Genomic DNA, 17,188 nt, shown 5'->3' with positions numbered 1-17,188 from the left:
GCCCCCTCTTCTCCCCCCCCCTTTATAGATGGCCCTTTCTCTCCCCCCCCCCTATAAATGGCCCTACAGTAGGGGAAAGAAGGGGAAAGGGGTCGCCGGGTCAGGAGGCGCATGGGACCCCCCTCCTGGAGGCCACCGGCCCTTCTGGCATTTGCCTTAAGTGCCCTATGGCCAGTCCGGCCCTGTAGTGACTACTTACAGGGACTACACCTCTAGGAGCAAGTAACTATCTAAGATGCAGTGCTAAATCCAAGAGGTGGGGTAACTGGATCATAGGAGAGACCCCCTTACCTATGCCGAGGATCTTCACAGTCAGGACAGTCTACCTCTAAGGAAAAGGAAGTGGTGTATTCTTTCCAGTCTGACACACTGCTCTCTGCTGCCACCTCTGTCCATGTCAGGAACTGTCCAGAGCAGGAGAGGTTTTCTATGGGGATTTGTAACTGCTCTGGACAGTTCCTGACATGGATCAACACAGTAGGGTTTCCCTAGGACTTCTGTCGTCTTTTAACCTTACTAACTATGTTACTATGACAGAGGTGGCAGTAGGGAGCACTGTGCCTAAAAAGAATACACCACTTCCTTCAGGACATACAGCAGCTGATAAGTACTGGAGTTTTTTTTAACTTACAAATGTGGATAACTTTCTTTCACATCTTTCTTTCTTTCACATCTGGAAAACCAATTTAAAGCTAATGATGAATGAACCTTATGGTGCGTTTATACAGGCAGATTTATCTGACAGATTCTGGAAGCCAAAGCCAGGAATGGATTTGAAAAGAGGAGAAATCTCAGTCTTTCCTTTATGACCTGTTCCCTGTTTATAGTCTGTTCCTGGTTTTGGCTTCAAAGATCTGTCAGATAAATCTGCCTGTGTAAATGCACCATTACTGCATTGGATCTCTGTGAGTATGGAAGTGCCATGGTTTTCTTCCTTACTGTAAATCAAGGAGACAGGGACGGGAGGGGGGAATGAGGAGGCGTTACAGACCATGGCACTTCAGGGCCTCAGGACCGCCCCTTTGACATTGTATTTTTCTAAGTTTTGGATTAAAGGAACCAATACCTAGAAGGGAGACAAAGAGTAGCTGCCATTCCTGGTAACTTTTCAGGACAAGCTGCCATGTGTAAACATGAGAAGCTGCCGTTAAATATTTTACTAGTGTTGTCCTCCAGCTCTATTTTTGAGTCGTCCCTGATCTAGTGGGTGGAGCCTAGCCGCTATGATGTCTGCCATATACTGCACAGGCACAGAAGTAGGGATCCTGGTCTACTATGGAGCATTACAGAATAGGGTTATGTTCCCACCATGTCATTCTTTGGTCAACTTATGGCCGTTATTTAGGTGGCCATAATTTTGGTGCCAAAAAAATAAATAAATTATGCAATTTTATGCAAAAAAAAAACTATGCAAAAGGCCAAAGAAAAACTTAGTGGTAACATATCTTAGTAGACTGTATATCAAGCCCTGGGTAAGTTTAATACACAGTGTAGTCTCTTTGCAGTCACTTTAAGCTTCTGGCTTCCCTCCCCCCTCCATAGACTTGTTTGATATCTCATTGAGCTGCAAGATGGAATTGATCTTTTTTTTTCTTAGTGAATGACAATTTAGCAGATGGGGCTGATCGCAGGAGAAGGAAGCCCATTTGTCTGATAAGATATATTACAAAATTTCTTATACTTACTTTTACTATTCATTTATGCACAGTTTGTTGGACCAGCAGTAACTACAGTACATAAACGTCATATCCCCCCTGCTCCTTTGCGTGCATGATCCATTGGGGAAGGACCTGTGGTAACAAAACTGCTGAAGAAGCTTTACTAGTACTTCCGGTTGGCATCACAAATGTTTAGACTAAAGAAGACCACGCATAGGAGATATGTGCATCTGATTCACCAACTAATGTAAAATTGCTGGTATAAGTTCCTGTTAAAGCATTGAAAGTAAAGCAGCTCTAGCACTATATGGTAAAGTATATGCCCGGAGTACCCCTTTAAACTTGTAGGACTTGTAGGTCATTCATTTAGTATACTTGCCTTCTTCTGATATGCTGCTCTTTCCCTCCAATGATTGACATTTATTGTCTAGGCTACCAACCACCCCTCTGCTCTAAAAGCAGTGGTCTGGTTAGTATAGATATAGTGTAGATGTATATAGATATATAATGCAGCCTGGCAGGTAGCAGTACTACTGAATCTGTGACTGTCAGCAGTGCAGATGGTGGAGCCCCCGGATCAGAGGATCTTCCGGTTAGCCCCAGTGCCTGCAATGTATTAATAATAGTTTTGATAGGGAGTGAGAGAGAGAGAGAGAGAGGAGCGGGGAGAGAGGAGCGGGGAGAGAGGAGGGTTAAGAGGGTTGAACAGGCGAAGCTTCCTCCTTTGGGCAGGGTGGGCGGCTGACTCTTGCTGTCACGAGGGGGGGGGGGACTTTTGAGACTCTGAAAATGGTGAAGATAAGGATTTTAAACGAGAGAAAAGAGGAGGGAGAGAACATTTAAGTGAGGTAAAGTGAGAGTGTCTGCTCCGTGCTGTGTGATATCTGACGTCTCCTGATTGTTCGTCATTCCTCCACGCTCTGCTCCGTGCTGTGTGATATCTGATATCTCCCGAGAGTCCGTCATTTCTCCACCCTCTGCTCCGTGCTGTGTGATATCTGATATCTCCCGAGAGTCCGTCATTTCTCCACCCTCTGCTCCGTGCTGTGTGATATCTGACGTCTCTCAAGTGTCCGTCATTCCTCCACGCTCTGCTCCGTGCTGTTTGATATCTGACGTCTCCTGATTGTTCGTCATTTCTCCACGCTCTGCTCCGTGCTGTGCGATATCTAATGTCTCCTGATTGTCCGTCATTCCTCCACGCTCTGCTCCGTGCTGTGTGATATCTGATATCTCCTGAGTGTCCGTCATTCCTCCACGCTCTGCTCCGTGCTGTGCGATATCTAATGTCTCCTGATTGTCCGTCATTTCTCCACCCTCTGCTCCGTGCTGTGTGATATCTGACGTCTCTCAAGTGTCCGTCATTCCTCCACGCTCTGCTCCATGTTGTGTGATATCTGACGTCTCTCAAGTGTCCGTCATTCCTCCACCCTCTGCTCCGTGCTGTTTGATATCTGACGTCTCTCAAGTGTCAGTCATTCCTTCACGCTCTACTCCGTTGCTTTGTGATATCTGACGTCTCCTAATTGGACGTCATTCCTCCACCCTCTGCTTCGTGCTGTGTGATATCTGACGTCTCCCGAGTGTCCGTCATTCCCCCACGCTCTGCTCCGTGCTGTGTGATATCTGATGTCTCCCGAGTGTCCGTCATTCCTCCACCTTCTGCTTTGTGCTGTGTAATATCTGACGTCTCTCAAGTGTCCGTCATTCCTTCACGCTCTGTTCCGTGCTGTGTGATATCTGACGTCTCCTAAGTGTCCGTCATTCCTCCACGCTCTGCTCCGTGCTGTGTGATATCTGACGTCTTCCGAGTGTCCGTCATTCCTCCACGCTTTGCTCCGTTGCTTTGTGATATCTGATGTCTCCCAAATGTCCGTCATTCCTCCAGGCTCTGCTCTGTGTGATATCTGACGTCTCCCGGGTGTCCGTCATTCCTTCACGCTCTGCTCCCTGCTCTGTGATATCTGATATCTCCCGAGTGTCCGTCATTCCTCCACGCTCTGCTCCGTGCTGTGTGATATCTGATGTCTCCTGAGTGTCTGTCATGCCTTCACGCTCTGCTCTGTGCTGTGTGATATCCGACGTCTCCTAAGTGTCCGTCATTCCTCCACGCTCTGCTCCGTGCTGTGTGATATCTGACGTCTTTCAAGTGTCCATCATTCCTCTTTGCTCTGCTCCGTGTTGTGTGATATCTGACGTCTCCCGGGTGTCCGTCATTCCTCCTTGCTCTGCTCTGTGCTGTGTGATATCCGACGTCTCCTAAGTGTCCGTCATTCCTCCACGCTCTGCTCCGTGCTGTGTGATATCTGACGTCTTTCAAGTGTCCATCATTCCTCCTTGCTCTGCTCCGTGTTGTGTGATATCTGATGTCTCCCGAGTGTCCATCATTCCTCCTTGCTCTGCTCCGTGCTGTGGGATATCTGACGTCTCCTAATTGTCCGTCATTCCTCCACGCTCTGTTACGTGCTGTGTGATATCTGACGTCTCCCGAGTGTCCGTCATTCCTCCACGCTCTGCTCCGTGCTGTGTGATATCTGACGTCTCTCAAGTGTCCGTCATTCCTCCACCCTCTACTCTGTGCTGTGTGATATCTGACGTCTCTCAAGTGTCCGTCATTCCTCCACGCTCTGCTCCATGTTGTGTGATATCTGACATCTTTCAAGTGTCCGTCATTCCTCCACGCTCTGCTCCATGCTGTGTGATATCTGACGTCTCCTGAGTGTCCGTCATGCCTCCACCCTCTGCTCTATATTGTGTGATATCTGACGTCTCTCAAGTGTCCGTCATTCCTCCCCGCTCTACTCTGCTGTGTGATATCTGACGTCTCTTCAGTGTCCGTCATTCCTCCACGCTCTGCTCCGTGCTGTGTGATATCTGACGTCTCCTGAGTGTCCGTCATTCCTTCATTCTCGGCTCTGCGCTGTGTGACATCTGATGTCTCCTGATTGTTCGTAATTTCTCCACGTTTTCCTCCGTGCTGTGTGATATCTGACGTCTTCCGAAAGTCCGTCATTCCTTTATTCTCTGCTCCGTGCTGTGTGATATCTGATATCTCCCGAGTGTCCGTCATTCCTCCATGCTCTGCTCCGTGCTGTGTGATATCTGACGTCTTCCGAATGTCCGTCATTCCTTTATTCTCTGCTCCGTGCTGTGTGATATCTGATATCTCCCGAGTGTCCGCCATTCCTTCACGCTCTGCTCCGTGCTGTGTGATATCTGACGTCTCCTGAGTGTCCGTCATTCCTCCACCTTCTGCTCTGTGCTGTGTGATATCTGAGGTCTCCCGGGTGTCCGTCATTCCTCCACACTCTGCTCCGTGCTGTGTGATATCTGACGTCTCCCGAGTGTCCGTCATTCCTTCACGCTCTGCTCCGTGCTGTGTGATATCTGACGTCTTCCGAATGTCCGTCATTCCTTTATTCTCTGCTCCGTGCTGTGTGATATCTGATATCTCCCGAGTGTCCGCCATTCCTCCACGCTCTGCTCCGTGCTGTGTGATATCTGACGTCTCTCAAGTGTCCGTCATTCCTTCATTCTCTGCTCCGTGCTGTGTGATATCTGACGTCTCCCGAGTGTCCGTCATTCCTTCACGCTCTGCTTTGTGCTGTGTGATATCTGACGTCTCTCGAGTGTCCGTCATTCCTTCACGCTCTGCTCCGTGCTGTGTGATATCTGACGTCTCCCGAGTGTCCGTCATTCCTCCACCCTCTGCTCCGTGCTGTGTGATATCTGACGTTTCCCGAGTGTCCGTCATTCCTCCACGCTCTGCTCCGTGCTGTGTGATATCTGACGTCTCCCGAGTTCTTTCACGCTCTGTCTCCCTCTAACCGCTCTGCTACACTAATCTCCCCAGACCTCCCCAGCAGCTGCTCAGCAGGATTTTTTGACTTGATACAACAGACTTAGGGCCCTATTGTGGTGTCGGCGTAGCTGGTGGGAAAGTATGCTGCCCCGCTGGTGTGCGGTGGCAGACGGCCAATCACAGGTTAGGTGGAACAGACTGACTCCACTGATGTGGTGGTTGGCCGAGGTACACTTCTGCCCATTGATGGTTTGTTGTGACGCCAGTGTCGGTTGGACACACAGGTATGCTGGCACACCTGGTTTTAGTTTAGGTGGGCTAGCTACGCCTTTTCCCCTGTGGACAGTGATCTGCCGGGCTGTTTGGGGGTCCCTTGGGCAATTATCACGGTGGTCGAGAGTGGAGTAGTGACCCACCCAGACTATTGGCACTGCCACCCACAGAAAGGGGAGATGACCCAAGGAAGATGTGATTGCTGTGTTGGTGCTTAGTGAAGAACCACAGAGTCCCGTTACAATAAATATAATCTTGTTTACTGTGAAGATACTTGATACAGGTAGCAGATAATACAGCTTTGCCTTGATACGGTAATTTAGGCTTAAGACACCAGATCTATACTGAGAGTGAAAGAAGAGATATAGCCGTGCTGGCTGGGTTGCCTGCTGAGAGGTAGAAAGTTTAGAGAAGTAGAGAGGAGGATGTTGAGAGATTCCCAACCCAAGTAGTACTGTGCTTTGCCGGAACTTTAGAGTAAGTAAAATACTTGAAAGTAGGGAGAATACTTGTGCCCATGTTTTGACTCTTTGGTTTTCGCACCACCTATTGTCCACCAGTGTCAAGCGACCTGTCCTAGAGGGTGACACAAACCCCAGACCCTGTTACCTGGGATCAGCGGTGGGCTGTTCCTTCTGGTTCTCGGCGTGGGTTGAGATGATCCCTGACTTGTCCTTTCTAGTAGCGAGTGTCCTTTCTTAACACTGTATAGTGTTTACTAGTGTTGCTTGAGGGAAAACTGTGTCTAGGTCTAGCATTTGCATGTGCTCTGTGCTCTCAACATCTAGACCACAACTAACTGGCACCTTCTCTACCCATGTGACTTCCTTCGTACAGCCCATGTAAGCTGTGCTGTGAGTGGGTGAGGAGTGCCTGTGAAAGATATAAAGAGAAAGGTGATAGGTGAGAAGAGGAAAGAACTCTCATTGGTGTACAGATCCATGTAATACATAGAAAAATAATAACCTTGTGCAATATCTAGTTATACATACTTGTAATAACGACATCTAGAGGTAGAAGTTTGGTACTGCTACATTACCACATATACATTACACATAAATACAGACTTTTGCGAAGGGTGTAACCAATAGCAACACCTGTGGTTGGACACCACATTATTACACAGAGCGATAATCAGCCAAATCGGGCCAATTATCGTTCTGTGTAATAGAGACAATGGCCAGCCAATAAAATGAGTGTCGGCTGATCGCTTCTTTAGGCTTAGGCTTAAAATCATCGGCCTACGCGTAATAGCGATACATTGCCGATGATTGCTAAAACAGTAAATACTTCACCTGTCCATGTTTCCGGCCTTCTCCTGCGCTCCGCACCGTGCGCTGCAGCTTCAGAGCAGCCTGTCTGAGCTAACAGGCCGCTCAGCCAATCACTGTCTGGGACCGCCATGGCCAGTGATTGGCTAGGCGGCCTGTCAGCTCAGACAGACCACTCTGAAGCTGCAGCGCGCTGTGCCAGGATACATACAGAGCGCAGGAGAAGACTGGGAGTGTGGACAGGTGAAGTATTTACTGTATGGGCAAGGGTTGCACGGACATCGCTAACAAAGTCAGTGCAGCCCTTGGTAAACTATTATCGACCCGTGTATTAGGCCCAAATAAATCAGATCAGTGCACATTTACAGGGAAACAGCAGCATATCAGGAGAATGTAATATAAATGTATTTGCAAAAATATTTAACTTGACAATTCCTAGAAGTATAACTCTATTAGCTGAGATGGGAATATTCCTTTAACCCAAAACAGCAATTATTGTATTACATTGGGTGAATAATTGAAGAGTAATGTTAAAGGGAATGTCAGGTGTAGATCATGCTCATAGCTCAGGTGTCAAAGAGGCTGTGCTGTGCTGCAGCATACATGCCTGCTCCCTCCCCCACCCCTCCCTGCCTTGACTGGATGACACATACAGCGCAGTGCTGGAAGACAAGTCCCATATGTCAGTCAATGTGTGGGGGAGGAAGGAGGCATGCATACTGCTGCTCAGAGCATGTTCTATAGCTCACTGATTGTGTATTGCATTAGAGTAACATATCCCAGCTTCAGTGATGCAGTACAGTATGTCTATGTACCAGGGATGAGGTGGCTACATCTATAAATTGCCCTTTATCTACATCACTGAATGTCATCAGAGTAAATGGATTTATATCTTGTTTTACAGAGACGATGATTCCCACAATAACGCTGTCAGTGTTCCTTCTATGTGTGGTCAGAGATACAGGTAAGAAAGCTGTGAACTTTTGAAGGTAGTATACATTTCTTTGGAAACATATGAATTCTGCACCTCTCTAGTATATAACACTTAGACCACATGTTCAGGATGGCTACACATGGCTTATCCTCTGTTTTCCCTCAGAATCTCAAATGTTGACTGTTTTCCAAAGTTTTAACTCATCGGATGGTGAAGCATTAACCCTGTGGGCCTCACTGGAGATCGGGGACATAGAAGCACTCGCTTTCTACAATGATACTCGTCACATTGTGTTCAAGCAAAGCTGGTCGAAAGGGAACCTGTCTGAGACGGACTGGATGTTCTACGATATGTTTCTGACCAGCTATTTCTATTACTTCCAGATACATATTAGGAGGATCAGTGAGGAAATTGGGATTGAGAAAAGTAAGTGTTATGTACCAAACAAGCAAATATATACCACAACGAAAACAGGTTGTAGAGTTTGGGTCCTTTTACACATGATCATTCTCAGCCGTCCACGGCTAAACAACCCACAGCCCTTTTAGGCTGCCTCTACCTGCTCTTTGTGCTGCTGCTGGCAGTAGGGACACAGGAGGAGGGGAGAGGGGCTGCAGCCTTGGAGCAGCTCCTGGAGCTACAAGTCTGACAGCATGTGAGCTGTACCTGAAGCTTTCCTGTATCAGAGATAAATGTGTGTACAGGAAATATGTATGCGAGTCTGTGTGTATGGTGCATGTGTGTGTATATTATCTATGCATATATGTAATATGCATCTGTTTATATCTGTATATGATGTTTGTATCGTGCGCGAGTTTTTGTGTACTATGTTTACATATAGGTAATGTGCATTTCTTTATATCTTTCTATGTATTGTGCATATTTGTTTGTAATATTTATGTACACAGTACATGTGCACTCATTTGTAACTTCTCCTCCCATCCCTAAACCTGCTGGGGGCATAACTTCCAAGTGTCAGTTAAAAGGAATTTGTTAGCACCAGGGCCATTTCTGAGGTGGTGACAGTGTGCTGTAGCTGGCAGTCCCCTAGTGAGCTTGGTACTTTCCAAGCACCCGTACTAGTAGTGACGTCACTCGACTCCCGGAAAAAATATTTTTGAACTGTTAACAGCCACCAAACAAACTGCGGAGTAGTGCCGCCAGCCGGGGCACCTCCAGCGGGGGTGACATTTACTACCCTGTTGCGAATCATACGGTATTGAGCATTTCAGAAGGATCTACAATCGGCATAGATACTGGATCTACAGCATACAGTGGAAACTTCGAACAACGCTGTTAGAGGGGATAATCAGGTAACTAACCTAATCTATTTCCCAACTAAATATTCTATGCACGGTATAATATACTATTACATACCTAGGATTGCCTAATATTGCGCTTACTGTCGATTTTACTATTTTGTTACATTTAACCCTTAATGAACTGACGGGTGTTCATTCCTTTGACGAACAGCAGCATAATTTAGTGTAGCGCTAGTGTGAGGTTATACCTCAACATTTTACCAGTCTTATATTAAGCCCAGCCCTCCTTTTCCAGGCAGGATTCACTAAGAGGCGTACGCCTCTTAGTGAATCCGGCCGGTCGGGCGTCCAAATCTGCGCCCGGTGTACCAAATCTACACCTGCTTTAAGCTGGTCGTACGCAAGGGAGAAGGGGCGAATCTGCACCTTCTCATTGGTGTACGCTTCGTAAATCCCCCCCCTATAGTATACACTCCGGCCGGGATCCCTAGCATTGCCATGAGAAACTGGTATGTCAGTTTTCTGTGGCTGCTATTCATTGATGTTTATTAGCTCAGCCAGAAGTGTTAGTTGTCGTGAACCCACAGGTGTGATGTTGGTACCTGCTTGTTTGTGTATGGCCGGTCTGTAGTGTTCCCAAAATGGTAACCTGCCAGGTTGTTGTGGGGCTCTTGTTACGTCAACTCTGAGTGGCAACTGACCCACCCAGAGCGTTGGTACCGCCTCTCACACAAGGGGGGAAAATAACCCAAGGTGTGCGGCGGTGTGTGGCGGTGTGTACAGGTGCAGGTGGGAACAGAGATGAGTAGAGTCCCATGCATTAGAATAAAAATATAACAACTTTACAGTGAAGTTTTGTAATTTCACCGTACACGTTTCACAGGCAGTAGAAATCTTTAGACAGACTTAAGTGCTTGACTTAGTGCTTGAGGAGAGTAGAAGAAAAAGTTGTAGAAGTGCTTGTTTAGTAGAGAGTAGAGGAGATAAGTTTGCCAGAGGAGCCCCAACCCAGTTTAGCCTTGTACTTTGCCGGAACCTTGAGAGATATCTTGAGTAAAGTGATAATCTTACTCATGTTTAGACACTGTCTGACTGCCTTCTGACCTATGGTAGCGTAGAATCTGTCCCAGTAGGTCAGTATCAACCTCAGTCGTGGTTATCTGGGTGTAGCTAGGTGTCCGAGTCTTCCCAGTTACCTGCATTGCGCAGTAGGATACGTAGACCTTTATATACTGGTTGCTCTGTCTTACTGAGGTCAGTTCCTATTTCTTTAGGATACTGCCGTGCACTTTTAGACATGTTCCTGGCATGGGCTAGGGTGTTCCTTGGTGACTACTCTCCCTTGTTGGTTCTTAGCACTGCATAGTGAACATAGTAGTCGTTGTGAAAGAAGTGTTAGTCTCTTGCTGCATCTGCTTACCTTGGTGGCTAGACTCCAACTAGAGTTGGTGGCTAGAAAGAAAATAAGTGGAGAAAGAAAGAGCACCTCCTAGTGGTCAGCACATAAAACGTGGTATAACAGACATTAACCCATTAACTCCTTGAGCTGTGCATAAAAGGACATTTAACTAAAAGAAACACTGACTCCTAGTGTGGAAACTGTACAGTACTTTATCCACCATTTAACCTTAGAGCTTTCTGACAGGTGCAAAGAATGCTAGAAGTGGGACTTGCATATGTAAATCGCGCCTTAGAATCTTTTTTCCTTTGCACAAAAAAACCATAACCCATACTGTATACCCATCTCCTGTTCTCATCTTCCAATGAGGGATAACATCTAACTATGACTTCTTTTCAGTGTCTGTGACTTTTCAGTGTCTATCTGGATGTGTAGCATACAATGAGGACCCTGACAGCTACTTTTACAAGTTGGCCCTTAATGGAGAAGACTTGGCTCACTTAAGCATCAGGGATGGCGTGTGGGTTGCGGATCACAGTGCATATTCCCAGGCTGTGACCAAAATCCTGCAGCGAGACAAGACCACCATACAGAGCCTATATAATTATTTGAAAAATTATTGCCAAAAGCTGTCCCGAGCATTTATAGCGGCAGGGAAGGAAGCCTTATCGAAGAAATGTAAGTGATAAGACATAGGAGTTGAAAATTAGATCCCTGTATAATAAGGATTGCACTGTTTTAACTTCTTTAAAAGGTAATCATTGCCCTGTGTAATGGGGGATGTGCGGCTTATAACTGATGGCAGCAAGCGGCTGCACGAATGATCCAGTGATTATTTGTGTGGCCCTATCTGCATGATGCTTAAGGGTACATTCACATGTACCGGATCCGCAGCGGATTTCACACTGCGAGTTTGCAGCGAAATATGCTGCGGATCCAGTACTGTGAATTTGAATGGGTCCCATACACGCAGCGGATCCGCTGCGTGTATGGGACCCGGCCCCTTTAACCCCCACGCCGCCGGCCGAAAGCCCACAGCCCCCGCCCCTTTGTCTGCCCGTCCGCAGCCCCGGCCCCCCGTCCACAGCCCCGACCCCGGCGGCGCGGACGTTAAAGGGGCCGGGTCCCATACACGCAGCGGCCAAGGCGTACGCCTTGCCCCACCGGCGCAGATTTGCCCCACCTCCCTGGCATATGCCTGCCCTATTCTATGTTAACCTAACGGGCTTGCATGGGGGTGCGGCAAGGTGGGGAGCAGGCGTGGCCTCCTGATTTGTCACGATTTACGCTCACTTGCAGGTGTAAATCATGATACAAATCTACACCTGCTGAAAGCAGGGCCGACTGGATTTACTAGGAGCAGTGCTCCTCTTAGTAAATCTAGCCAGGAAAAAGAGGATGTGCCTTTATTGAAGACCACCATACTGGTACACCTGTCTTCATAAATATCCCCCATAGTGTATACATATTGCCTAATATACATAAATAGGTGTACTATCTCTATAAATCCACCAGCAAAACCACTGTTTTTAGAGCAGAGTGGTGGTTGGTAACCTATACAACCAGCTGACAACAATAGGAGGGAAAGAGCAGCATATCAGGAGAAGAAGACAAATTTGTTAGATGAATATATTTGTAAAAATATTTATCTTGACGGGTACAAGTATACTACACAAGTATAACTATTTTAGTTATCCTGTACTGTGAAGGTGAATGGGTCCCGAGCATACATTACCTGCTTGGCACCGCGGCTGTGTGAGACACTCCCGGCTACCCTTGCTCCCCAATCACTCATTGGCTGATGGGAAGCGAGGGGATCCAGGAGCGTCGCCCACATCCTCGGCGCCGAGCAGGTAATGTATGCTTGGGGCCGGGGCTTCGGGCGGCGGCCGGGGGTTTAAAGGTCTGCAAGCGGCCGGTGGGTTAAAGGAGCCGGGGCTGCAGGCAGCCAGCGGCGGGATGCAGGGGGTTAAAGGGGCCGGGTCCCATACAGGCACCTTCACAGTACAGGATCCGCAGCCAGTCTCGCTGCCAATTTGCAGCGAGAAATCTGCTGCGGATCCGGTACGTGTGAACGTACCCTTAAAGCTGTGTAATAGGCTCAGTAAACAGGCATCAACTCAAAAATTGTCACTAATTTACAGGATGGAAAACGAGTCCGTGGAGCCTCGGTTGCGAGTCTCAAAACACGGGATAGCCAGATATCTCTAGCCTGTTGCCACAGGGTGCCTCCATGATGGGGAGAGCACCACACCACCCTGATAGGTAGCCCCTTAAGTCACACTCGGTTGCGAGTATTGTAACATAAAAAGGGAAACAACAAGGTGGCCCCTTTTTGTCAATGTCTAACTCAAGGTGTGAGTATTGCGACATGACAAGGGCTTGCCAAGGCAGGCTTCCATCCACAGACAGCCGATTCAGACTATTTGCCCCTCGTCAGTGTGGAGCAGGATTCTGGCTAGTTGGGGCAATGACAAATCAACCAACAAAACACAGTAATCACTTAGCTCAGGGAGATCAGTGAAAAAATTCCAATGAAGTACTCAATCAAGAGTCTTCACTGATGCCCCCTGATTTACAGGATGGATCAGACTCTACGTCCTTGTGTCATCCTTTCCCTCAAGTTGTTTAACTTTCCTTCCATTTTTTTACTTAAATTTGGTTGGTGGAGAGTTGGGAGACCATTGTCACCTCTATTGGTAGTTTTCTTAAAGAGGAACCTACTAGTCACATCTAAAAGATTTTTTTATGTCTATTTCAGGTAAGCCGGAGGTATACTTCTTCATGAGGTCACTGACACCAGAGGCAGAGCTTAGGTGCATAGCCACTGGTTTCTATCCAACGCCGATCAATATAACTTTATGGAAGGACGAAGAAATCATCATGGACAATGTGCTGTTCACTGAGACTCTCCCTAATGGTGATGGCACCTACCAGAAAACAGCAATACTGACAGCAGGTTGGGAACAGCAACCGAACGTCTACTGCCGGGTTGAACACTCCAGTCTTGGAGAACCACTGGTGAAAAAAATAAGTAAGTGATGGGTGAACAGACTGTCTAGCAGGATGGAGGATGTAGACAACCCCTTTAAACAGAATTATCAATCAAAATGTAAAAAGTTCCATTAAAATGTTGAGGTTAGTCATGATTATAGTGGAAATCTTGTTGAGTAAATACGTGCTTGAGTGCTCATTGCTCGAGTTGAGCATTTTTTAATGATTGAGTGTTCGACTCCATTTATATTAATGGAAGACTCGTACAATTAACCAGGTGCCCCCTGCTTGGCGGAGCGGAGGTTGCCTGGTTTAACCATTGCATTTTTCTATTCTAATTTTTGTAGATTTTGTCTCTTGAAGGGACGTGTAAACAATATGTCTTGCAGTAACGTATTGCATTTAGTTTTCGTATATTTGGTTTACCCATCCCTTCAAAATGCCAGGGAATGTTGGGGAAATGTTGAACAGGGACGCTGCTCTGTGCAGTAGCCGTGCCCCGGCTATAACATAGTGTAAGCTCCCATTCATGGAAAGGATGTTAATCTCTTTATTACTGTTGATTCGTTTGATTCTTTATTTCTTTATTTCTGTTGATTTTCATTCTATGAATGAGAGCTTACACAACGATCTCACTGGAACACGGCTATTCCGCTGGAGGGCATACTTACAACGCTTGCACCCTGCTCTGATAGATGCTACAGGTAGTGTTCAAAAAAGGCTCAGAATATCAATATTTATAAAATTTTCATGTTAGAGGGGTTATCCAGAGTTAGAAAAACATGGCCACTTTCTTCCAGACACAGCACTGCTCTTGTCTCCACGTCAGGTGTGGTTTGTAATTAAGCTTCCTTCACTTCAATGGAACTGAGCTACAAAACCTGCCCCCAAACTGGAGACTCTGGAAGAAAGTGGCCATGTTTTTCTAATGCTGGATAACCCCTTTAATCCCGAGCAGTAATCCGACCGCCACAAGGTGCTTGGTCAAGCACGGTGCACAACACTAGTCAACATTATATACATATACTTGTCAGAAGTCTCAGGACACCCTTTTATTTCAGAAATAGGAAAAACTACTTATCCGAACACACCAGCAAGTAATGGGGCAGGGTACCTATCTTTTAGACTATGACTGAAACTTGGCCACTAACTTCAAAGCAGGTTTTTCCAGTAGGTCATGAACAAGATCAAATTATTAAAAATTTTCAATATCTTTTTAAAAGTTATCGCAAATTTTTTTTTAACAACAACTGGGAATGTACCCTGTTAGGTTAGGTTCACATGACGATTTTACAATCCGTCTCACTGTATCCGTTTTGCAAAATGTACAGGAAACAATTTTGTCTATGTTTCAAAATGTAAAAGAAAAACGGATGCGTTTTTTTTTATAATGTAAGTTAATGGAGAACAGATCAGAACGGATGGCGTACAACAGCATCCGTTTTTACCATCCGTTTTTTTCCCCCATAGAGCGGATACATTAAATGGATAGCAAAATCGTGATGTGAACCTAGCCTAAGACCACGCGTAGAATACTGGGTACAGTTTGAGGTTATGTTCACACATAGTACTTTTTTTTTTACTAAAGAACAGCCACTGCTTTAATCGAAAACGGCAGCCATTCTTTTTGGCCCAGGCTGCAATGCATTAAAATCAGTGGGCTGTATGGAAATAAATTTGACCAGCATAACAAAGTGTCGCTAAGCAGAAGTTTCTAACCAGAAACTTTTAGTTGCCTAAAAGTTCCGTAAACAATAGCGGATCACATTGATTGGCACTCATTATCTGGAGCCCGTCAGCCTGTGTAATTCTTATATTAGATGAGGGAAATTGGTCTCTACTCAACATTGTAGAATTATAAGCTGAATTAGATGGACGTGTGACTATGAGTTTAATAACAGAAATTCAACCTATAAAAACTCACCTGTCCATTGCCTCCATTTGCAGATATGAAAGACAATGGGTTTACTGGGCTTGTTATAGGCATCGTACTGGGAGCGGTTATCTGTGTGGCTGTACTGATATGGCTTATGAAGAATAAGGCGCACAGGTAAGGCCTCTCTACCATAAGAACTAATGCTGTTATGAACATCTAGGATGTGGGACTTTCCCATGAACTCAACCTCAAAAGTTAAGTTTTTTTGGTTTTGTTGTATTTTTTCATAGAGAACAAAACTTTCCATTACTATGGTAGTTTTTATAGTTTTAGAATTTTAGACCTTATCTCTACACGAGAATATGTAATGGACATTGTGGTTCGAAAAGACAAATAGATCCTACTTTGTGCTGTGTGCAAAGGGGGAAAAAATTCTAAAGGGTGAGAACCCCTTTAAAAAAATGACATGGTGTAGACATACCTACTGTATGTCTTATAGCAGGGGTGTCAAACTCAAATACATAGTGAGCCAAAATCAAAAACTTGGACAAATTTGCAGGACAACTTTAGTAATTATTGAGGCATTCCAGGCAATGTCAGGAACACATCTCCAGGCGCTGTACACTATGATGAATGTTAATAATAAAATGCTATGTCATGACAAACATTTGATAGGAAGGTAAAGGCCGCTCCCTGAAGATTTAATTAAAGGGATTATTGGATGCTTAAAAACATTTAATATTTTGGTGCAGTTATAAGGAAAATAAAGGGCCTATTCTCATCTCACCATGCCCGGTGTCCTTCTGCAGTGTCTCCGGGTCCCCTGCTGACTTATGCCCGCCACCACTTTCAGGATGAACTTGTATTGGCAGTGACAACACATTCAGCCAATCACTGGCCGCAGCACTGTCCCCTCTATACCAGTTCATTGCCAAAGTGGTGATGTCAGCGGTCAGCAGGGGACACGGAGACACCTCAGGAGGACACCAGGCATGGTAAGGTGAGAATAAGTCCTTTATTAAAGGGGTGCTCCAGCGTGGGGGCACTTTTTTGGGGGGAACAGGGAGGAGGTGGCTGAAATAAAAGACATCCACTTACCTCCCCAGTTCCAGCGGCGGGTCCCGCATCACTGGGCTCCAGTGCCCGGTTCCCGGCCGCTTCCTGGTGTCTGACGCGGGCCCGAGATGTGACGTCTCAGGTCCGCTCAGCCACTCAGTGAAGGAGACGGGATCCGTTTGAAGTCCGCTCGGATCCCGCCTCCTTCACTGAGTGGCTGAGCGGACCTGAGACGTAGCGTCTCGGGCTGTGTCAGACACCCGGAAGCGGCCGGGAACCGGGGACGTGATGCGGGACCCGCTGCTGGAACCGGGGAGGTAAGTTGACGTCTTTTATTTCAGCCACCTCCTCGGTCACCAAAAAAAAGTGCCCCCACGCTGGAGCACCCCTTTCTAATTTTCTTATAACTGCAGCACAATATCAGGTTTTTAAGCGCCAGATAACACCTTTAACCCCTTGCTCCTACATTTCCAATTATGTATCGGCATCCTATGGGTAAGTACGGCAGTAACTCGGACCCCTCCTCCCACCTGACAGGAACTATGGGCTATGGATTTCCTTGGTGGGTCAAAAATAATGGCCAGATTTGGCCCACGGGCAGAATTTGACATGGCCGTCTTACAGTGTAACTTCACCAGTTTTACGATCGGTAGAGAATTATCT

The 17,188-nt window shown here is 46.4% G+C and overlaps 1 protein-coding gene across 3 annotated transcripts in view; it reads left to right on the top strand.

Annotated features, from left to right (window-relative positions):
* The first annotated feature begins 8,106 nt into the window (after positions 1-8,106).
* Positions 8,107-17,188, top strand: part of LOC138766659 (uncharacterized) — a 36,081-nt gene continuing 26,999 nt past the window's right edge. For all 3 annotated transcript variants that reach the window (XM_069944269.1, XM_069944268.1, XM_069944270.1), the window contains exons 1-3: positions 8,107-8,364; positions 10,999-11,277; positions 13,361-13,633. In XM_069944269.1, coding sequence (XP_069800370.1) covers positions 8,112-8,364; positions 10,999-11,277; positions 13,361-13,633 — 805 coding nt within the window. In that variant the 5' untranslated portion in view covers positions 8,107-8,111. The remainder of the gene's footprint in view (positions 8,365-10,998; positions 11,278-13,360; positions 13,634-17,188) is intronic.

The sequence above is a fragment of the Dendropsophus ebraccatus genome, chromosome 10 (genome assembly GCF_027789765.1).
Source record: "Dendropsophus ebraccatus isolate aDenEbr1 chromosome 10, aDenEbr1.pat, whole genome shotgun sequence".
Classification (NCBI taxonomy): Eukaryota; Metazoa; Chordata; class Amphibia; order Anura; family Hylidae; genus Dendropsophus; species Dendropsophus ebraccatus.
This window is presented reverse-complemented; position numbering and strand designations above follow the sequence as displayed.